Source organism: Vipera ursinii, assembly GCF_947247035.1.
Source record: "Vipera ursinii genome assembly, chromosome: 2".
In the NCBI taxonomy this organism is placed as follows: Eukaryota; Metazoa; Chordata; class Lepidosauria; order Squamata; family Viperidae; genus Vipera; species Vipera ursinii.
In genome coordinates, this window is record NC_139513.1 from 268339614 (window position 1) to 268356465 (window position 16852).

The following is a 16852-nucleotide window of genomic DNA, read 5'->3' on the forward strand; positions in this document are numbered from 1 at the left end:
AGACAGAGACTATTCTAAAGCTGGAACTGGGGTGTAGAATAATTGTTGAAGGCCATATAGTGAGGAAGATTGACAGACAGGCTTTTTTTTTCTCCTTACCAATTCTGCTTCTTTTCACATAAAAAAAAACAGAACCTGTACCTCATCTCCATTTCAGGAATCCACTGCTGACATGTCTCCCTAGCCTTCAGTCTTTTGCAGTCAGACAGTAATGTTATTCATTAGTGTTTCCACTCTTTCTCTTGTTTTAGTTAAGAACTCAGAATCCTGAACCTGTTTTTCTCTGCAAATAATGTAATTTAGACTTGTCGTCTAGAAATTAGCTGATGCATATTTATGACCCATAAAAATGCCAAATATGCATATGACACACTGAGGTCTTTTATCTGGAAAAGGAAAGGAAAGCCAAGGCTGTCTGAGAGAAATGGAACCTTCATGTTAATACTCTTTCCAAGCAGTGGCTGTGAAATGTCAAATCTAAAAATAGTATTGTCTATCAACATGACCGATAAAATACCGGAATATGCAACTCCAGCTAAATTGATGAATCGTTTATATTCTTTTAATTGAAGAGCTAGCATATGGTAATCCTGCCTGACCTTAATTGCTGTCTTCCAGAAGTGTTGGATGACAACTTCCATCATTTTGAACCATCAACCCGCTGCCCTGCTAGCTGAGAATGCTGATGGCTATAGCAAAACACCCCTGCAAAGCACCAGCTGGGGAAGACAGGTGTCAAACAAATCGGACAAACGCTGCCATGATCTCACTAAAAGGGTTTGGGGGTGGGTGGGAAACCCTCAGTGTAATGTATACAGAGTTGTTACCAGAATGATTACCCCTTTGGGCATAAAGCATGGATTTGATTTGTCAATTACATGCTAAAAAGAATCCCTTCATCATGCATAAATCTTTCTTTTAGCTTTACAGGAGCTATGTATGATGCTAGCATTGAATAAGCTATTTTAACAGTAAATATACTATCTGGCTATAGTTCTTTGCAGTACTGGTCAGTTGGATAATTGACTAATTTTCACCTAATCCAGTCATGGGAAGCTAAAATACAGTAACGAGATTTATACAAATATGAAAATGATAATTGGAATGTTATGTCCTAAACTTTGGTGTACCTTTAGGATAAAGCATTTTTGCCTAATTTTTTAAAAAATCATATGTAGATACAAATTTGGATCTTTGAAGTCTTGGACCATAGGTTGCTTACACCTATCCTAAATCATAGCTTTTATTTCTCCTCCATACATTTATGGATGAGATTTTAATTGTTTTCATGTTATTCTTTTCTTTAAAAAAAAACTTCATTCTAACTTTGATATTATTAAAAGTGAGGTATAGGATATATTGCAGTTGAATTATTGTTCTGTATGTTTCTGATTGGTGTTTGAGCATTAAAGGAGTCATTACTCGTTTTATGACTGCTAGAGTGATTTACTATGTCAGTATTTTGAAAGCCTAGAAAAGAAAATAGCAGAAGGGTCATTCATTTATCTTTGGATTGTACTGTAGATGCTGAGAACTGATTTCTGCTTTATGTTGTGATATCAGTGCCACAAACAACAGCAGTATAAGATTAGCAGCTGAAGAATTTTTTGATGATCAAGCAGATAGCAATGAATAGACTTAAATCAGAATTCTTTGTTTCAGTGTATTTCCAAGTGAAAATTTCACTCGATTTTTCAAGTTCGCACATTCTGGGTTTATGTGAGAAAGATCATGTTTCTCTCAGACAAATGGGTTTGCATATGTTGCATATTATCTATAATTGATTACTGTACTCCCAGAATAATTAGTAGTATTTTGTGTGCATGCATATGCACACACATGAAATTTTCATTTGTTTTTGTTCAGTGGTCTATTAACTATATCTCACCAAAGCATGCTGCACAAGTTTTAATGTTTGCAATTAATCTGTTTGATCCATGTATAGATTTTGTAGGTGAATTTGAAAATTAAGATTGTATATAAATTAAGAATGGAAATTATTCTCTATGAAGTCTATGGAGGATGCAAGAATGAGTAAACATGCATATGTATCTAAGAACATTTGTTATGACAAATTTATGTTGACTTATAATGCAGTCAGTCTTAGGCACATAAGATGCAGCCAGACCTGTATATGAATCATGTAACTCAGCTAAAATTCAGGAGTTTAAGCTGATGTACAAAATTGTCATATAGGTATGCGCTAATGTCTTGAAAGTTTGTTCAGAGGACAATTAAAGCATGAATTGAGAAGTATGAAAAATCTTGCATTTACATGAAAATTCAGTCTAGTTTTAAGTGTTTACATTCCCAACATGTTGCTAGTCCCAGTAGAATACTACTTTCCAGTAATTCATGTATTTGTATACAATTTTCTATTGGTGGTACCATTAAAACTAGAGGAAAGTCTTTTTGAATTTATCAGTATGTACATCCTTTTAAAGAATAAAATTATTTTGTCCAGTCTTTCTGTTGTGTAGTGATGTCTAGTCATGTTTGGTGAAGTGGTTAAGCATCAGGCTAGAAATGGGGAGACCATGACTCCTTAAGGGAAGGGAAGTTGTTGGTGACTTTGGGCCAGTCACTCCCTCTTAGCCCTAGGAACTAGACAAGGTCAAACCACTTCCAAAATCTTGCCAAGAAAACTATGAAGACTAGTCCGTATAGTTGCCAGGATTTAAAATTAACTTGATGGCACACACAGAAAGTCATATCTGTCATTGTATTGTTTCCATAAATTATTCTGCCAATTCTCAACAATTGGATTTGCAAGCTTTATGAGAAAACAAAACATGTTGCTGGTAGTCTTCTAAAACTTTAAAATATATCAGTTTACTTCTAACAAGTATAAACATAACCAGGGGATGGGGTGTTTCAGATTATAAAAGTGGTTAGGCCCTCTTTCTCCATAATTCTTAATGGTGTTAATGTTGGTATGTTGAGGCTTACCTTAAATCAATCAATAGCGGATCAGAAAAAAGTTAATTTGAATCAGAAGCAGTATCATGTTTGGTTTTGGTTAAATTATTAGTCAACCAGATTCTGAAAATGCCACTGGTTGACTGATTATATGCCATAAAGTTGGTGTTAATTGTGACTGGCTACATAAGTAGATTTTCACCATGATGATCTGTCTCTAACATGGTTTTTCAGGTCTTCTAACAGTGGACTCATCATTACTGTAACCGATTACTGTCCTTGATGCTATCTGAGCTTGAGTTTCTTACAGACATTACATTATCCAACTAGATAACATCAGTGCTACAAAGGAGAAGGGTTTGCTCTCTGTTTATATGCAGTGGCTCAGCCTGTCAGTGTTGGTGGAAGTGTTGTTTTCTTCTTGGAAGTTCCTTGAATAGGCTTCTGTTTACTGTTTTGATTGTTGGTGTGAGTTGGTAGTTTCTTGATTGGGGTATTGTTTACAGCTTGATCCTGTTTTTATCTCTGCTTATTTGGGTTTTGATTGTTGGCAAGGAGGTGTTCTGGGTTTTTGTTTCATTTTTAGCTTTTTGATTGTCTCTTTTGAATGGTGTGTAAATGTGGTTGATGTGCATGGTAATGTAACTGAACTCATCCACTTTCCTACTGGTCATCGTCTCCTCTCTTCCCTTCTACTTTTCTCAACTTTATAGATTTTCCTAGAGACCTAGATACTCACATAATATGTATGCAGAAGGATAATTTGAGTCTGATCATTTGGGCTTTGAGTGAGAATTCTAGATTGATTTGTTCAGTGATCCAGTTGTTTGTTTTATTGGCTGTCCATGGTGTTCTTAGGAGTCTTCTTTAACACCTAAGTTCAAAAGCATCAATACCCATCCTATCCTACTTCTCCAATTTTTGTAAGCATGGTTACATCACAGCATCTGGATATCTTTTCCAAGGCTTTCACAGCTCCTCTACCCAATGCTAGTCTGTGATATAGCTACTCTGTGATGTATTTTTCAAACCCTGCCCAGTCATAAGAAGCAAGTTCTCCATTACAGAAACGGCAAGATCTGGCACCACAGAACATACCTCCAAAGTAAGTGTTGGCTACAGAGCCAAAGCTACATCTATGTCTGTCTCCCTGGACATTGGCAGCCAGAATCATGCAATCAATTCCTTGCTCTTTTTTATATATGCCATACAGGACATCTGCCTAAAAAACAAGCAGAATTTCATGGACTTTCCCTGCTGCCCCCATGCACACAAGTGCTCTAATGAAGACCTGTCAGAACAGCTCATATGATATTAGGCATTTCTAGGATAACGTGGATATGGCTCCTTGGTCTTATGGTGACTTTTCACCCATTTAGTTTGACGGTGCTGCCAGAATCATTAGTAAGATATATTGGTAAGGTTAATGAATGACTGGATTTACCACATGTGATATAGTATTCTGGTAAATATATGAGTTGTAACTGTACCTTTTCTCCATGGCAAGATTTTGTAAAAGAGAAATCCTTCTATAGTGCATTTTGTCTCAACTGTTTTTAAAATTTCAGGCATGCTTTCCAGCTCCAAAACGCTGGGAAAAGTTTAGACAGACTCATGTTAAAAATGTAAGGAAAAGACAGAGGAAAAACATACTAAGTCTGCTGTCCAGTAGAATTAGGGAAGTAGGGATAAGGAAGATAAAGAGGCTTTCATATTGTGTAAGGAAGTAAGAGAAAAAAGAAGAAAAAGAGGATAAATTGGGAGGTTGGGGCATCCAGTAGGGTAGATCCCCTGGAGGACATCTTATTCACAGCATTTCCAAATGAACATGTAAAGGAAAAGAGTTCATAATTAGAAATTAACATCTGCAACTTATTTTGCAAACTAAGCCAACTGAATGGATGTGGAACTGTCATTAATAGTTATAAACTGTCTGATCTTCCAAAAGTAAGTGGAAGGTATTTTTTATTTATGGTCTTAAAAGGGGGATGGAGGTGAACTGCTTATAGCTTTGTCTACAATGATTTTTTTATAAGTTTGAAAAATGAGTATTTGTACTGCATGCCATATTTGGCTTTTAAATACTATGTAACAGGAGAATAAGCAAAGTAGCCTACGCAAATTGCATTCAAAGTTTGTTTCCTCCAGGTTGTAATGTAAATATTTTATGTTTAAATTCCGGTTGATTATTGTGCAATATTAGAACGACTTGAAAATCAAGTTAAACTTTCACTTCCTTTTCAGTGGATTTAATGTGTATATCTTTACTCTGAATAACCTGTTCATCACTTCAATGCTATCCCAAAAAGCTTAGCTTGTTTTTGCTGACATTGAAAGATGCAAATATGGTTTGCATATTCAGTAGGTTTGATAGTTCCTTAAATGTTTACATAGACAGGCATTCATTAATGATAGTGAAGGTTGACATCTCCAATTGTCAATTATAGCCAAAAAGATTAAAAAGAGAAAAAAATCACTTCCTAAATCAGGTTCGTTTTTTTTTAGCTTGACCACATAATTGTCTCAATTTTTATTATTTACTTATTATTAACTATATAGAATCTTCATGTGACATTATAAGTAATATGAAGGTTTTAACGTGTGAGTTGATCTTTTTTGTGATTTCAAATCATAGTACAGTCTGTTACAGTATGTTAATTCTGGCATACAATATAACTGTTAAAGATATAAATGTGATGTTCTTCAAGTTTTCATTCTGGGCTTCTTATATTAGTTGTTCTTCTCAAGATAGGTCCTAATTTGTAAGTCTCGTTCCTAAAATGTGGTGCCCTGGACGTGATAGTCTAGGCATGATCTCACCAATGCAGAACAGAGAGGAACAAATGCTTTTACCTTCAACACATTGCTATACTTTCTTATTTTCTTCCTGCCTGCCTGTATCATTCTGTAGGTTCAGATTCATCTAAAGACATCTAAAGCCTTTTTCTAATGTATTGGCTTCCTCCATCCTATATTTTTTTTCCTGCCCCAATTAAGGACTTTGCATTTGTCCAGTTGAAATTTGGTGCTTCAAGATCCCTTTGAATCCTGGCAAATTTCAGCTCTTAAGAGTTTTATAAATTCCTGGAAAAAGCATGTACGGTATCTTTTGTGAATGAGTCAAATGAGATCCCATCTCCTTCTTGTTTTTCCCCACCAAAGACACTTGTGGAAGCTGATGAAAGGTTGGTGCTTCCATCCAACAGTGTGGGAATTGCCAGATTCAGGTAGATCATGGGTGTCAAACTCGATCACGTCACGTGACGTATCATGACATACCGCAACATTTTTTGCCTTTGCAGAGCTGGGGTGGGTGTGGCCTGCATGTGACACAGCTGGCCCAGGGGATGCCAGTTTGAAACCCCTGAGGTAGATCATAGAAATAGATTGCTGATCTCTTGTGTTGCCTTCCATGTCATTGGCTTTGTGATCTATAAACAAGGTTGCTATGACTCACTTCTCAGCAAACCAAATCATTTCAGGAAGATATGTAACTGTAAATATTTGAAAGAAATAAAACAGGGTTTTATCTATCAATTATATATCAATGTCAGCTTTGTTGACATCATTATTTTTTCTTTGTTTGGTATTTGGCTCTATTATTCAATACTCTGCATTTTATGTAATATTTAATTGAAAAATTTTGTATGCTGTGATAATTTAGTCTTTTGGAAGATAAATAAATCATGCAGTGATTTGAATTTATTGTTACAAATAATAGCTTTTGTGTTATATCAGTATAGACAAGATGAAGGCTGTAATATTTTACCTGAGAGCAAATATTACTGAATTAAGTTGTATTTACTTCTAAGCAGACATTCATCAATTATAATATTAAATGACTTTATGGTTCAATTGAGCTTGGGATAAACTGTGTGAACTATTCATAGGTCTGGAAGAATTTAGTGTAGGAGGATGAAGAAGAACCATAGCATATGAATGAAATAATTAGCAAGTTCCACTAGTGTATGCCAGCCAAAAAAAAAGCCAAAATTGGGGTCATTAAGAAACTATAGGATGGTATCAGCATTCTTGGAGAACTCTTAGTGGTTCTCAGAGTCATTAAAATAGAAGGTTTAATTGCATGGAGTGTACGGGCATTGCAGAAGAGGCAGTTTCAAGCAGAGGCATCCCAACAAGCTGCTGTTTTTTATCAGATTCCTAAGAGAATTCTTAGTGCTTTGGTTTTCCTTACATGTGCAAACACAGATTTCTGCTTCCTCTGTATATTTCTAAAACAAACTTATTTCCGGTTATTGTAGATGCACACATTCCTCTTACTCTGATTTGGAGGATAAATAAAAGTGAGTTATATGTATCAGCTCCATTGCAAATATATTGCAATACCTTTTCATACAATATGTTTAACCTGGCTGCAATTGTATATATTGAGTTGAGTTCATACAATGTGTTGAGCCACAAACATCCTAAGATTAACAATGATCCTAACTAAGATTAATAAGTAGCTTTAGTATGTACATTCACTAGATTTTCAACTGACCTGGTTAATTGTGTTTTATGAACACTGTATTATATGTATAAACATCTTTAATATGTAAGTTAACAGGTCAGACGATGAGGTAAAACGATTGACAGAAGAACATGCGGGAACTTTGACAGCTGTCAAAGTTCCTCGCAAGGCGCAGGTGCGACCACTGACAGCTCGCGGCTGTCAAAACACCGAGCCATGCGGAAGCCGGAGCTGTCAAACACAGACGACGTGGATTGGTCGGGAGAGACGCGGCGCCAAAATGAACAAACCTGATTGGCTCTCACTGACAGCCGCCGGCTATAAAAAGCCGGCAAGTTATTCTGTTGTTGTCTTGCTCTTAATAAATCTTTAAGTTAACTAGCCTGTCGTCCCGAGTGGTCCTTCGGCTACTTCACTGGCGACGAAGGTGGGATCGCTCCTGAGCTGAAGTCACGGCCGCGGAAGAGAGTTCCCGGCCAGAGCTGTCACGGAAGTTTTAACTTCCAACGGAGCGAGACCTAGGACCGGACGACATGGCAAACTTCGGCCGTGTGAGGGAATTCGATACCCGCCAACCGGAGGAACATAACACACAACCCCCCCCAGAAATACTACCGATGCTTGACCAAGACGAAGAGGGACTAAGAGACGCGCTACCAGCAGAACCAGACATCGGGCCTCTTCCACGCCGCTTCGGCAGAAACCGAAGGGCCCCCGCCTACCTAAAGGACTACCAGTGGGCAGGTTCCAACGATCAAGGGGGAGGGAACGCTCCAGGGGAGGGGTAAGGGGTGTATTATATGTATAAACATCTTTAATATGTAAGTTAACAGGTCAGACGATGAGGTAAAACGATTGACAGAAGAACACGCGGGAACTTTGACAGCTGTCAAAGTTCCCCGCAAGGCGCAGGCGCGACCACTGACAGCTCGCGGCTGTCAAAACACCGAGCCATGCGGAAGCCAGAGCTGTCAAACACAGACGACGCGGATTGGTCGGGAGAGACGCGGCGCCAAAACGAACAAACCTGATTGGCTCTCACTGACAGCCGCCGGCTATAAAAAGCCGGCAAGTTATTCTGTTGTTGTCTTGCTCTTAATAAATCTTTAAGTTAACTAGCCTGTCGTCCCGAGTGGTCCTTCGGCTACTTCAAACACAGCCTCTGATATTGAATATTAGCTGAATATTAAAAGGCGCTACCTCAGGTCACTTATAACTCAGCTTATAATTTGAGTACTGTATTTTGTAAATTAAAAAAAAAGATAAAAGTATTTAATGTGTGGCCCTCCTACAATTTCCTTTGGTACTGACTTGCGAGGACAGGCCAAGGAGTTTAGTCAGCATCTGCTGGATAAAATCGCTCAGATTCGGGCTGGTCTGGACTCTGGGCAGTATCTGTCGAGGGGGAAGCGACGGGTTTGGCCGATAATATCTGGGAGGAGTTTGATCCTGTGACCCCAGATGAAGTGGACAGGATCATGGGGAGATTGAGTGCTGCCACATGTTTGTTGGACCCGTGTCCCTCCTGGCTGGTTTATGTGGCTCGGGAGGTTACACGAGGCTGGCTCCTGGCAGTTATTAATGCTTCCTTGAGTGAGGGGTGCTTCCCTGCCACCTTGAAGGAGGCAGTGCTGAGGCCCCTCCTCAAGAAACCTGCCTTGGATCCAGCTATTCTAAATAACTTTCGTCCTGTCTCCAACCTTTGCTTTCTTGCGAAGGTTGTTGAGAGCATGGTGGCATGGCAGCTCCCTTTGGTCCTGGAGGAAATTGAGTATCTGGATCCATACCAATTGGGTTTCAGGCCTGGGTACAGCACGGAGATGGCATTCATCGTACTGGTGGATGATCTCTGGCGGGCCCGGGATAGGGGTTGTTCCTCTGTCCTGGTCCTATTAGATCTCTCTGCGGCTTTTGATACCATCGACCATGGTATCTTACTGCGACGTCTTGAGGGGTTGGGAGTGGGAGGCACCGTTTTACGGTGGTTCTCCTCCTACCTCTCGGGCCATTCGCAGATGGTGTTGACAGGAGGGCAGAGGTCAACCCCTAGGCCCCTTAGTTGTGGGGTGCCTCAGGGGTCGGGACTCTCACCCCTCCTGTTCAACATCTATATGAAGCCATTGGGCGAGATCATCCTTGGTTTCGGGGTGAGGTATCATCAATATGCTGATGATACCCAGCTTTTCATCTACACCCCAAACCAACCCAGTGATGCCCTCGACGTGATGTCCCGCTGCCTGGAAGCGGTACGAATCTGGATGGGGAAGAACAGGCTCCAGCTCAACCCGGCCAAGACTGAGTGGCTTTACGTACTGGCATCTCGTTTAGTCCAAGAAGTTCCATCTTTGGTTATGGGAGGAGAGGTGTTACCTCCTGTTGATAGGGCGCGCAACTTAGGCATCCTCCTGGATACACGACTCAGTTTTGAAGAGCATAGAGGAATTGTGGCCAGGGGGCATTTGCCCAGGTTCGCCTGGTGCGCCAGTTGCGCCCCTATCTGGACTGAGATGCTCTATGTACGGTCACTCATGCACTCGTTACCTCCCGTATAGATTACTACAATTCTCTCTACATGGGGCTGCCCTTGAAGACCACCCGGAGGCTCCAGCTGGTGCAGAATGTGGCCGTGCGGCTTGTGATGGGAGCATCCCGATACTCCCATATTACACCCCTCCTGCGTGGGCTGCATTGGTTACCGGTTGCCCTCTGGATGAGATTTAAGGTGCTGGTTCTTACCTTTAAAGCCCTACATGGCTTAGGCCCGGGATATTTGCAGGACCGTCTTCTGCCAGGAACGACTTCCCATCACCCGGTGCGCTCACACAGGGAGGGCCTCCTCAGGGTGCCGTCGGCTAGACAATGTCGGCTGGCGACCCCCAGGGGGAGGGCCTTCTCTGTGGGAGCACCTGCACTGTGGAATCAACTTCCCCTTGAGCTCCGGATGGCCCCGGACCTCCGGTCCTTTCGTCATGGCCTTAAAACATTTCTTTTCCATCAGGCTGACCTAGACTGACAATAGGGATTTTTAAAAATGTTTTTAATATTTTATCATTGGGGCTTTAATTTATTTTTTTTTAACATTTGTATTATTGTCTTTTATTGTTGTTAGCCGCCCTGAGTCCTTCGGGAGATAGGGCGGCATATAAGTCCCAAAAATAAATAAATAAAAATAAATTGCTAGAATTGCTGCTGCTACTAATACTAATTCTATCTGGTTACAGTGAATTTTATCTCTACAGAACAGCATAGCAGTGCTTTTATGTGGCATCTTCTCCATCCAAATATTGGGAGAAGGAAGCCAAACAAGAAACTGTAAGCAATTTTCATAAATCTTTGCAGGTAAAATTGATCATATTCATCTCAAGTTTGACAATGCTAGACTGGTTATCCTCACCTCATTTCAATTAGGGTTTTCCCAAAATGTGATACTGAGAATTATTTGGTTGTTTGTATTATGTCCAAAACTGGATAGGTTTTTTGATAGAAATGACCAACAGGACTTTCTGGACTATTTGATGCAAATAAGGTTTGAGTGCACTATTTTGCAGTAGTTTTGATTCTTTCAGTCAGGACGTGTAAAAATATTGCTGGAATACTGCTGATTGACTCTAGGTCAGTATGCTGGTGATAGCCAACTCTATTGCTCTTTGTTGCCCAACTGAAAGGCAGCAATCACTATCCTCCTAATTATATGAGTCTTTGTCAATATCATGTCTGGTATTTCAAGAACTTTCCCACAATATTTAATCGCATGAGTTGGAAAAGCTGTTTTGCTTTTGCCTAATTTCCTTTTATTTTGATGCTAAAATATCTCGTTAAATTGTATCCAGAGCCAGTTTGGTGTAGTGGTTAGGGCAGCAGGTTAAAACTGTGGGAGACCGGGAGTTCTAGTCCTGCCTTAGGCACAAAGTCAACTGGGTGACCTTGGGCCAGTTACTATCTCAGCTTTAGGAGGCAGGCAGCAGCAAGCCACTTCTAGAATCTTGTCAAGAAAACTGTAAGGACTTGTTCAGGCAGTTGCAAGACGTCAATACTGACTCAAAGGCATGCGTGCGCACATACTTTTATCTAATGACCTGGGTGAAAATATAAGCCAAGCTGTGCTAGAACAAGAGAAACATTCATCTTATCCAGCATCTTGCTTTCAAGAGTTGCTCAGAAGCTTTTAGGAACCCAGTACTTCTTTTTGAACATTCCGTGATCCACTTCATTTAAAATGGAGATTCACACAGCATATCCTCTGGCAATTTTATTAAAACACTGAAATCGCCAGATAGGAAATTCTACAAACTGAACACTACGTAGTTTGTTTTGAATGACCTGAATCTAGTCCTAATCATTTTCAGTGTATAAACCTTCCTTACTAATATCATGGGAGAAAGAGAGGAGGGTTTGCGTGTATGTGTGTGTGTGTGTGGGGGGGGGGCTTCAAGTCAGTGTCAGTCCTGGCAACTGCCCTAGAGAGTAATCCGTACAATTTTCTTGGCATTATTTATTTAGGGTTGAGAAGTGTGTGATCACCAAGTCCATTTTCTCTATTCTTTGAATAATCCTATAATTATTTCTGCTTAATTTTATTGTAATTCTAAACTAAAGCTTACGTACTCCACCTTCATCTCTTTTTCCCTGCTAGACATAAGAAAGGGATCAGTGTTTTTCAGTTCCATTTTAAGCTAACTGTACAGCAATCTGTTATGCTCACACATAGATACGTGCTTAATATTAACTATGGTTTATTTATTTATTTATTTTAATCCCATTTATATCCCGCCCTTCTCCGAAGACTCAGGGCGGCTTACAATCTAAAGCACAAATCAATGTGCTTAGCAATAGCCTTCATTCTATGTATATGCCTGCTTACTAGGGCTTTCAGGGCCCCCCAAGCAGCATTATTACAAAGTTAGCTTATTGCCCCCAACAATCTGGGTCCTCATTTTACCTACCTTGGAAGGATGGAAGGCTGAGTCAACCTTGAGCTTGGTGGGACTCGAACCTGCACTAATTGCAGGCAGCTGGTGTTACTTAAGGAGGCATTAGCCCACTGCCCCACCAAGGCTGAAAACAAAGTAGCTTAGAAATCACACTTTGAACTTAGAATGTTTCCCGAACCTTTTTTTTTCTGTTGAAATTTGTAGGATTCTGATTAAAACCTGTTGAGATCTGCTTTTCAGCATTGTAGGTACAACCGGGAATGAAAGTGGCTAAAACAAATCTAAAAATGAAAAGAGGGAAATTTGCAAAATATACAGAATTTGACAATTTGCCTGAAAATAAACTAAGATCTGCATTTAATTTTTGGAGCTCAGGATCTCTGATCCTCTTTTAGGCCATAGGTAAGACAAACTGAAGCATAGGCATAATACTCCAAGCAGTTGTAGCTGTGTGAAAAGACAGAGGAAAACTTCCAAGCTCGCAATTCATTCACATAACTCTAAATCCTGGGAGGTGGGCAGAAATTGCAGTAATACCTGGATCATTCTGATTACTTTATTCTCAGTTCTGAAATATACTTTTCATTTTCCGTTTTCATCCTGCCCTTCTCATTTTTTTTGTATATTGTGTGTTTATATGCTGGTTCTTGTTTTAAAATCCCTACCATAACAGAACTGAATCAGTCCACAAAACAAAATATTAGGGGATTTAATCATTAGGGAAGACTTTGAATTCTGATTTTTTAAAGGTTCCTAAAGTAAATCATGTTTGGCATATCACAGGGGATATTGATACTGTAGTTCCTGATTGCCCCATCTCCATTATCACCCACAATCTACTTCCCAGATAGCTTTGCAACTCCTTCAACACAAAACTCCCACCACTATACACTTGGAAGGAGCGTGAGAAAGACTACAATTCTAATCCAAGTATTCACAACAACCCAGAAATAATAGCAATCTTGTGTTACATTTATTAAGAGCTATTTGGTCAAAATATGTAATACAAGGTTGGGTGCTCTTCTTGCAGCGGGGGTGGTAGTTCATAGAGAAAGAGAAGGGGAAGGACATGCCTGACATCACCTCCCCTCCCTTCTCCAGAACGAGAAACTCACAGATTGGAAAAGAGAGCCCAATCAGGCAATCAGGCCAAGATTTTAGCCCTCCTCCTGGCACTTTTTCTATACATATTCAGGAGTCATTCAAGCAGCTGCAGCATATTAATTCCAGTAGTTTTGACAGGCACTGCTACAGGACTGTGACTCGGTGCATTGTCCCTTCGCTCCGCGTTCACTTACCTAGCCAGCAAGAGCGAATGCTGTTTGGCAGCATGGACTTGTCATGGAGAAGCAATGCCTAATAGATTCGGTGGAGCAGTTTGCTTGTTTTTCTTCTTCCCTTCCTCTTCTTTGCAATTCAATATTGAAAGCAGGCAGCACCATGTTACAGGCTGAACAGTCTGAATCAGAGGTGCAGCTTGGCGTAGTTCTTCAAGACTGAATGAGCAAAGGATTTTTTTTCGTTCCAAAGCAGCCAAAACAAATATCACATTGCATTTGTAGAGATTTCATTAATATAAGTTGCTTTGGAAACATGGCTCAGCAAACAACAAGCCCAGACACCTTGATTGTACCTGAAGTTGACAATACACACTGTCAAAATCCATGGCTTAATGAGGATCTTGTGAAAACCCTGAGGGAAAACCTGTTGCAGCATGAAAAACTCAAGATATCTCAGAAATCTTCATCAATTTCGCCGAAGTTGTCACCCATCATTTCTCCCAGAAATTCGCCAAGACTGTTGCGCAGGATGCTTTTGAATAGCAACATACCAAAACAGCGCCGGTTCACTGTGGCACATACCTGGTAAGACCTGAATTGTATCCACCCTTCCCTCACCCTTTCTGATTTTGGGGAGTAATGTTGCAGTTTTGTAATCCAAGATTCCTAACCCTTTCTCTCAAGCCCCTGATATCCTTAATAGTAGCAATGGCAGTTAGACATGAAATCTTGTTCTATTACAGTCAGACTACTTCTGATATTAAATTGACTGAAGCGAATGCTACTCCAGGAAACAGGAAGGAAAAGCAGTAGGACTGCCAAAACTGCATTTACTTTTTTGTCGCTTTCAAAGGACACTTTGTTCCCTTCGTCAGCTCTCTCTGGCAGATTTAATTTATGTGAAGAGCCTGAAAAAAAAAGAATATTTATCTGACTTACCCTTAAATGATGAAATGATAACATCCTTTTCTTCCCCCCTACCATGTTAGGTGGGCATAGAGAAACAGTGTCTCATATTGCAGTTGCAAACCTCTTAAAGAGGATATTATTAGATCTGCCTCTCCATCAAATAGAGATGGAGGAAGAGATGTAGAACAAACATGAATTCCAGCTTGTTTTCAGATAACTGCTATGAAAAGGTGTGGGGGCGGGGGGAAGCCCTGCTTTTTCAATAGAAAAATCTATTAACTGTATTGTAATTATGGACTGGGCAGAATCAGTGTGATTTGTATCTATAGATGTATTTATCAGTTGTTGAACTGACTGCCATATTTATTTCTTTTCTAGTAAAATTTATTCTGAGGGTTCCTTGATGCTGTCTAAGCTTGCATGTTTTCTGGCAGATATTTCGTTACCCAAACTAGGTAACATCATCAGTGCTAGTAAGAAGTGCAGTTTGCTGTCAGTTTATATTCTAGTGGCTCGCCCTGTCAGTGTTGGTGGGGGTGGTCTTAGAGATTCCTCCGTTGGGCTGTTTGCTGTTGGCTTCTTTGGCAGTTTCTTGATTGGGGTGTTGTTTATTTGTTTGTTTTTCTGATGTTAATCTTGGTGCTGATTGCTAAAGACATCTATTCTTTAGCTATAACTCTCAGAATCACTTACTGACTTCTCTAATGAAGGTTTTGATAGCTTTTTATATTTTTGCTTTCTTTGAATTTTGTTTCCTGGAGTAAATAAAATAAATGTGAAGCTGAAAACAGTATTGCAATAGGGATAGAGTAATCTCTGTATGCTCCTCATAGAATATTACTTTTTCACATTAATATTCAAGGGAATGTTAATGAGGAAGAATGCTTTAGTCCGCAGCAGGTGTGACCAACAGACTGCTTGTGTCCCCATCTTATTTTCACAGTCCTTTACAACTCTCAACTGTGCTACTAGAATGCATGACACATTTGCAGTCTTTTTTCAGTGCTACTTTGGTGAGGATCTTCTAAAAGAAAAGAATGCCTAAAGAGTGTGTTGAGCTTTTGATAATTTCAATACTTCCAAAGTCCACAAAAACTAATAAAATAGCTATAAAATTTGATCCAGCCTTTCAAGTAATTGTCACATACCACCACCATCCGGTCCTTAAAAAAGATAAAAATACAAAACTTTTCAGTCATGGCTAAAAAGGGTTAGCTACCAATAGATTATATGTCTATTACCCAAGCAATATTTTTGCTCTAGTTTGTTAAATAAGCCACAAATGCTTGGTTTGCATAGGATGTTAAGCAACAACCATGGTTTACAAAGTACAATAGCTGGGTTCCTGCAACACACCAACCTTAAAACATACAAAGTACACTATAGTTTAGCATGAATGTGGAGCTGGGGCCACAGGTTGTCTCTCCTTGCTATGAGGAGTAACAAAACCCAATGGCTCCTTAAAACATTCAGTACATGTTGAGACTAAACAAATCTCTGTTGAAAAGTGTTTAAATTTATGTAGCTAGAATTCCTTGTCTACTATTGAAATATGATTGGGCATGATCACAAAGTATATAAATTATACTTCTTTGTCGTCACACTTTTTCCAATCTTTTTCCAAGCACCAATTGGGATACTTCTTATTTCATGTATTTCATACCCTGGCAATAATTCTATTTTTTTCTCTATCTTTCTGATAAGGCATGGAAACTGGGACTATTGGTATTTAAAAAATGGAATTCAGTATGAAGAGCTTGGGTGTTTCCTTTGGGGCTAGAATTATCAGCAGAATCAATGATGGGAGTTGAAATATATTTCATTTGGAAAACATCAGAATAGGGAAAGTTACCCTGGATAGTTCTTCCATTTGATGAGAAATAACATTCATACATAAATGTTTTGGATTAATTGTAGAATGAGCAAGGTTCCTAGATCCTAATAATCTTGTGATACATATGTCAAAAGGAATGTTTGGTGGCAATACCTACTAACTTCAGAGCATGTGACTGCAATCTATTGTTAATAATAATTTCACTCTTACATAAGCCTGTTCAGTCAGGCTTATATGAAGATTTCACACTGAAAAGCCACATTTCAGCTTTCTTCAAACTACTAGTACCCTTCAAAACTATTGGCGATCATGCCAGCCAGAAAGAATGAGAATTAAATTCTCTACATCTGAAATGCTCTGGTTGGAAAAGAGCATTCAAACTCCCCATTGGTAATCTGAAGACTTGATTGCTTCTATTCCCAACATACTATATTTTACAACTTCTCTTTCAAGTTCAACATTCCATTCATACTGTTTATCTTAAAGTCTGAAATCTGTTTAAAATTCT

General features: G+C 39.4%; 1 protein-coding gene across 7 annotated transcripts in view; it reads left to right on the plus strand.

Annotated features, from left to right (window-relative positions):
* PDE4D (phosphodiesterase 4D) overlaps positions 1-16852 on the plus strand; it is a gene marked incomplete at its 5' end in the record, with an annotated part of 752990 nt that overhangs the window by 319050 nt on the left and 417088 nt on the right. Inside the window, one exon of one of the 7 annotated variants that reach the window (XM_083356284.1) lies at positions 13915-14186. The exons of the other annotated variants lie outside the window; for them this stretch is intronic. Within the exon in view, the coding sequence (XP_083212410.1) occupies positions 13915-14186 (272 nt within the window). Of the gene's footprint in view, positions 1-13914; positions 14187-16852 lie in introns of those variants that run through there. 7 annotated transcript variants of the gene reach the window in all.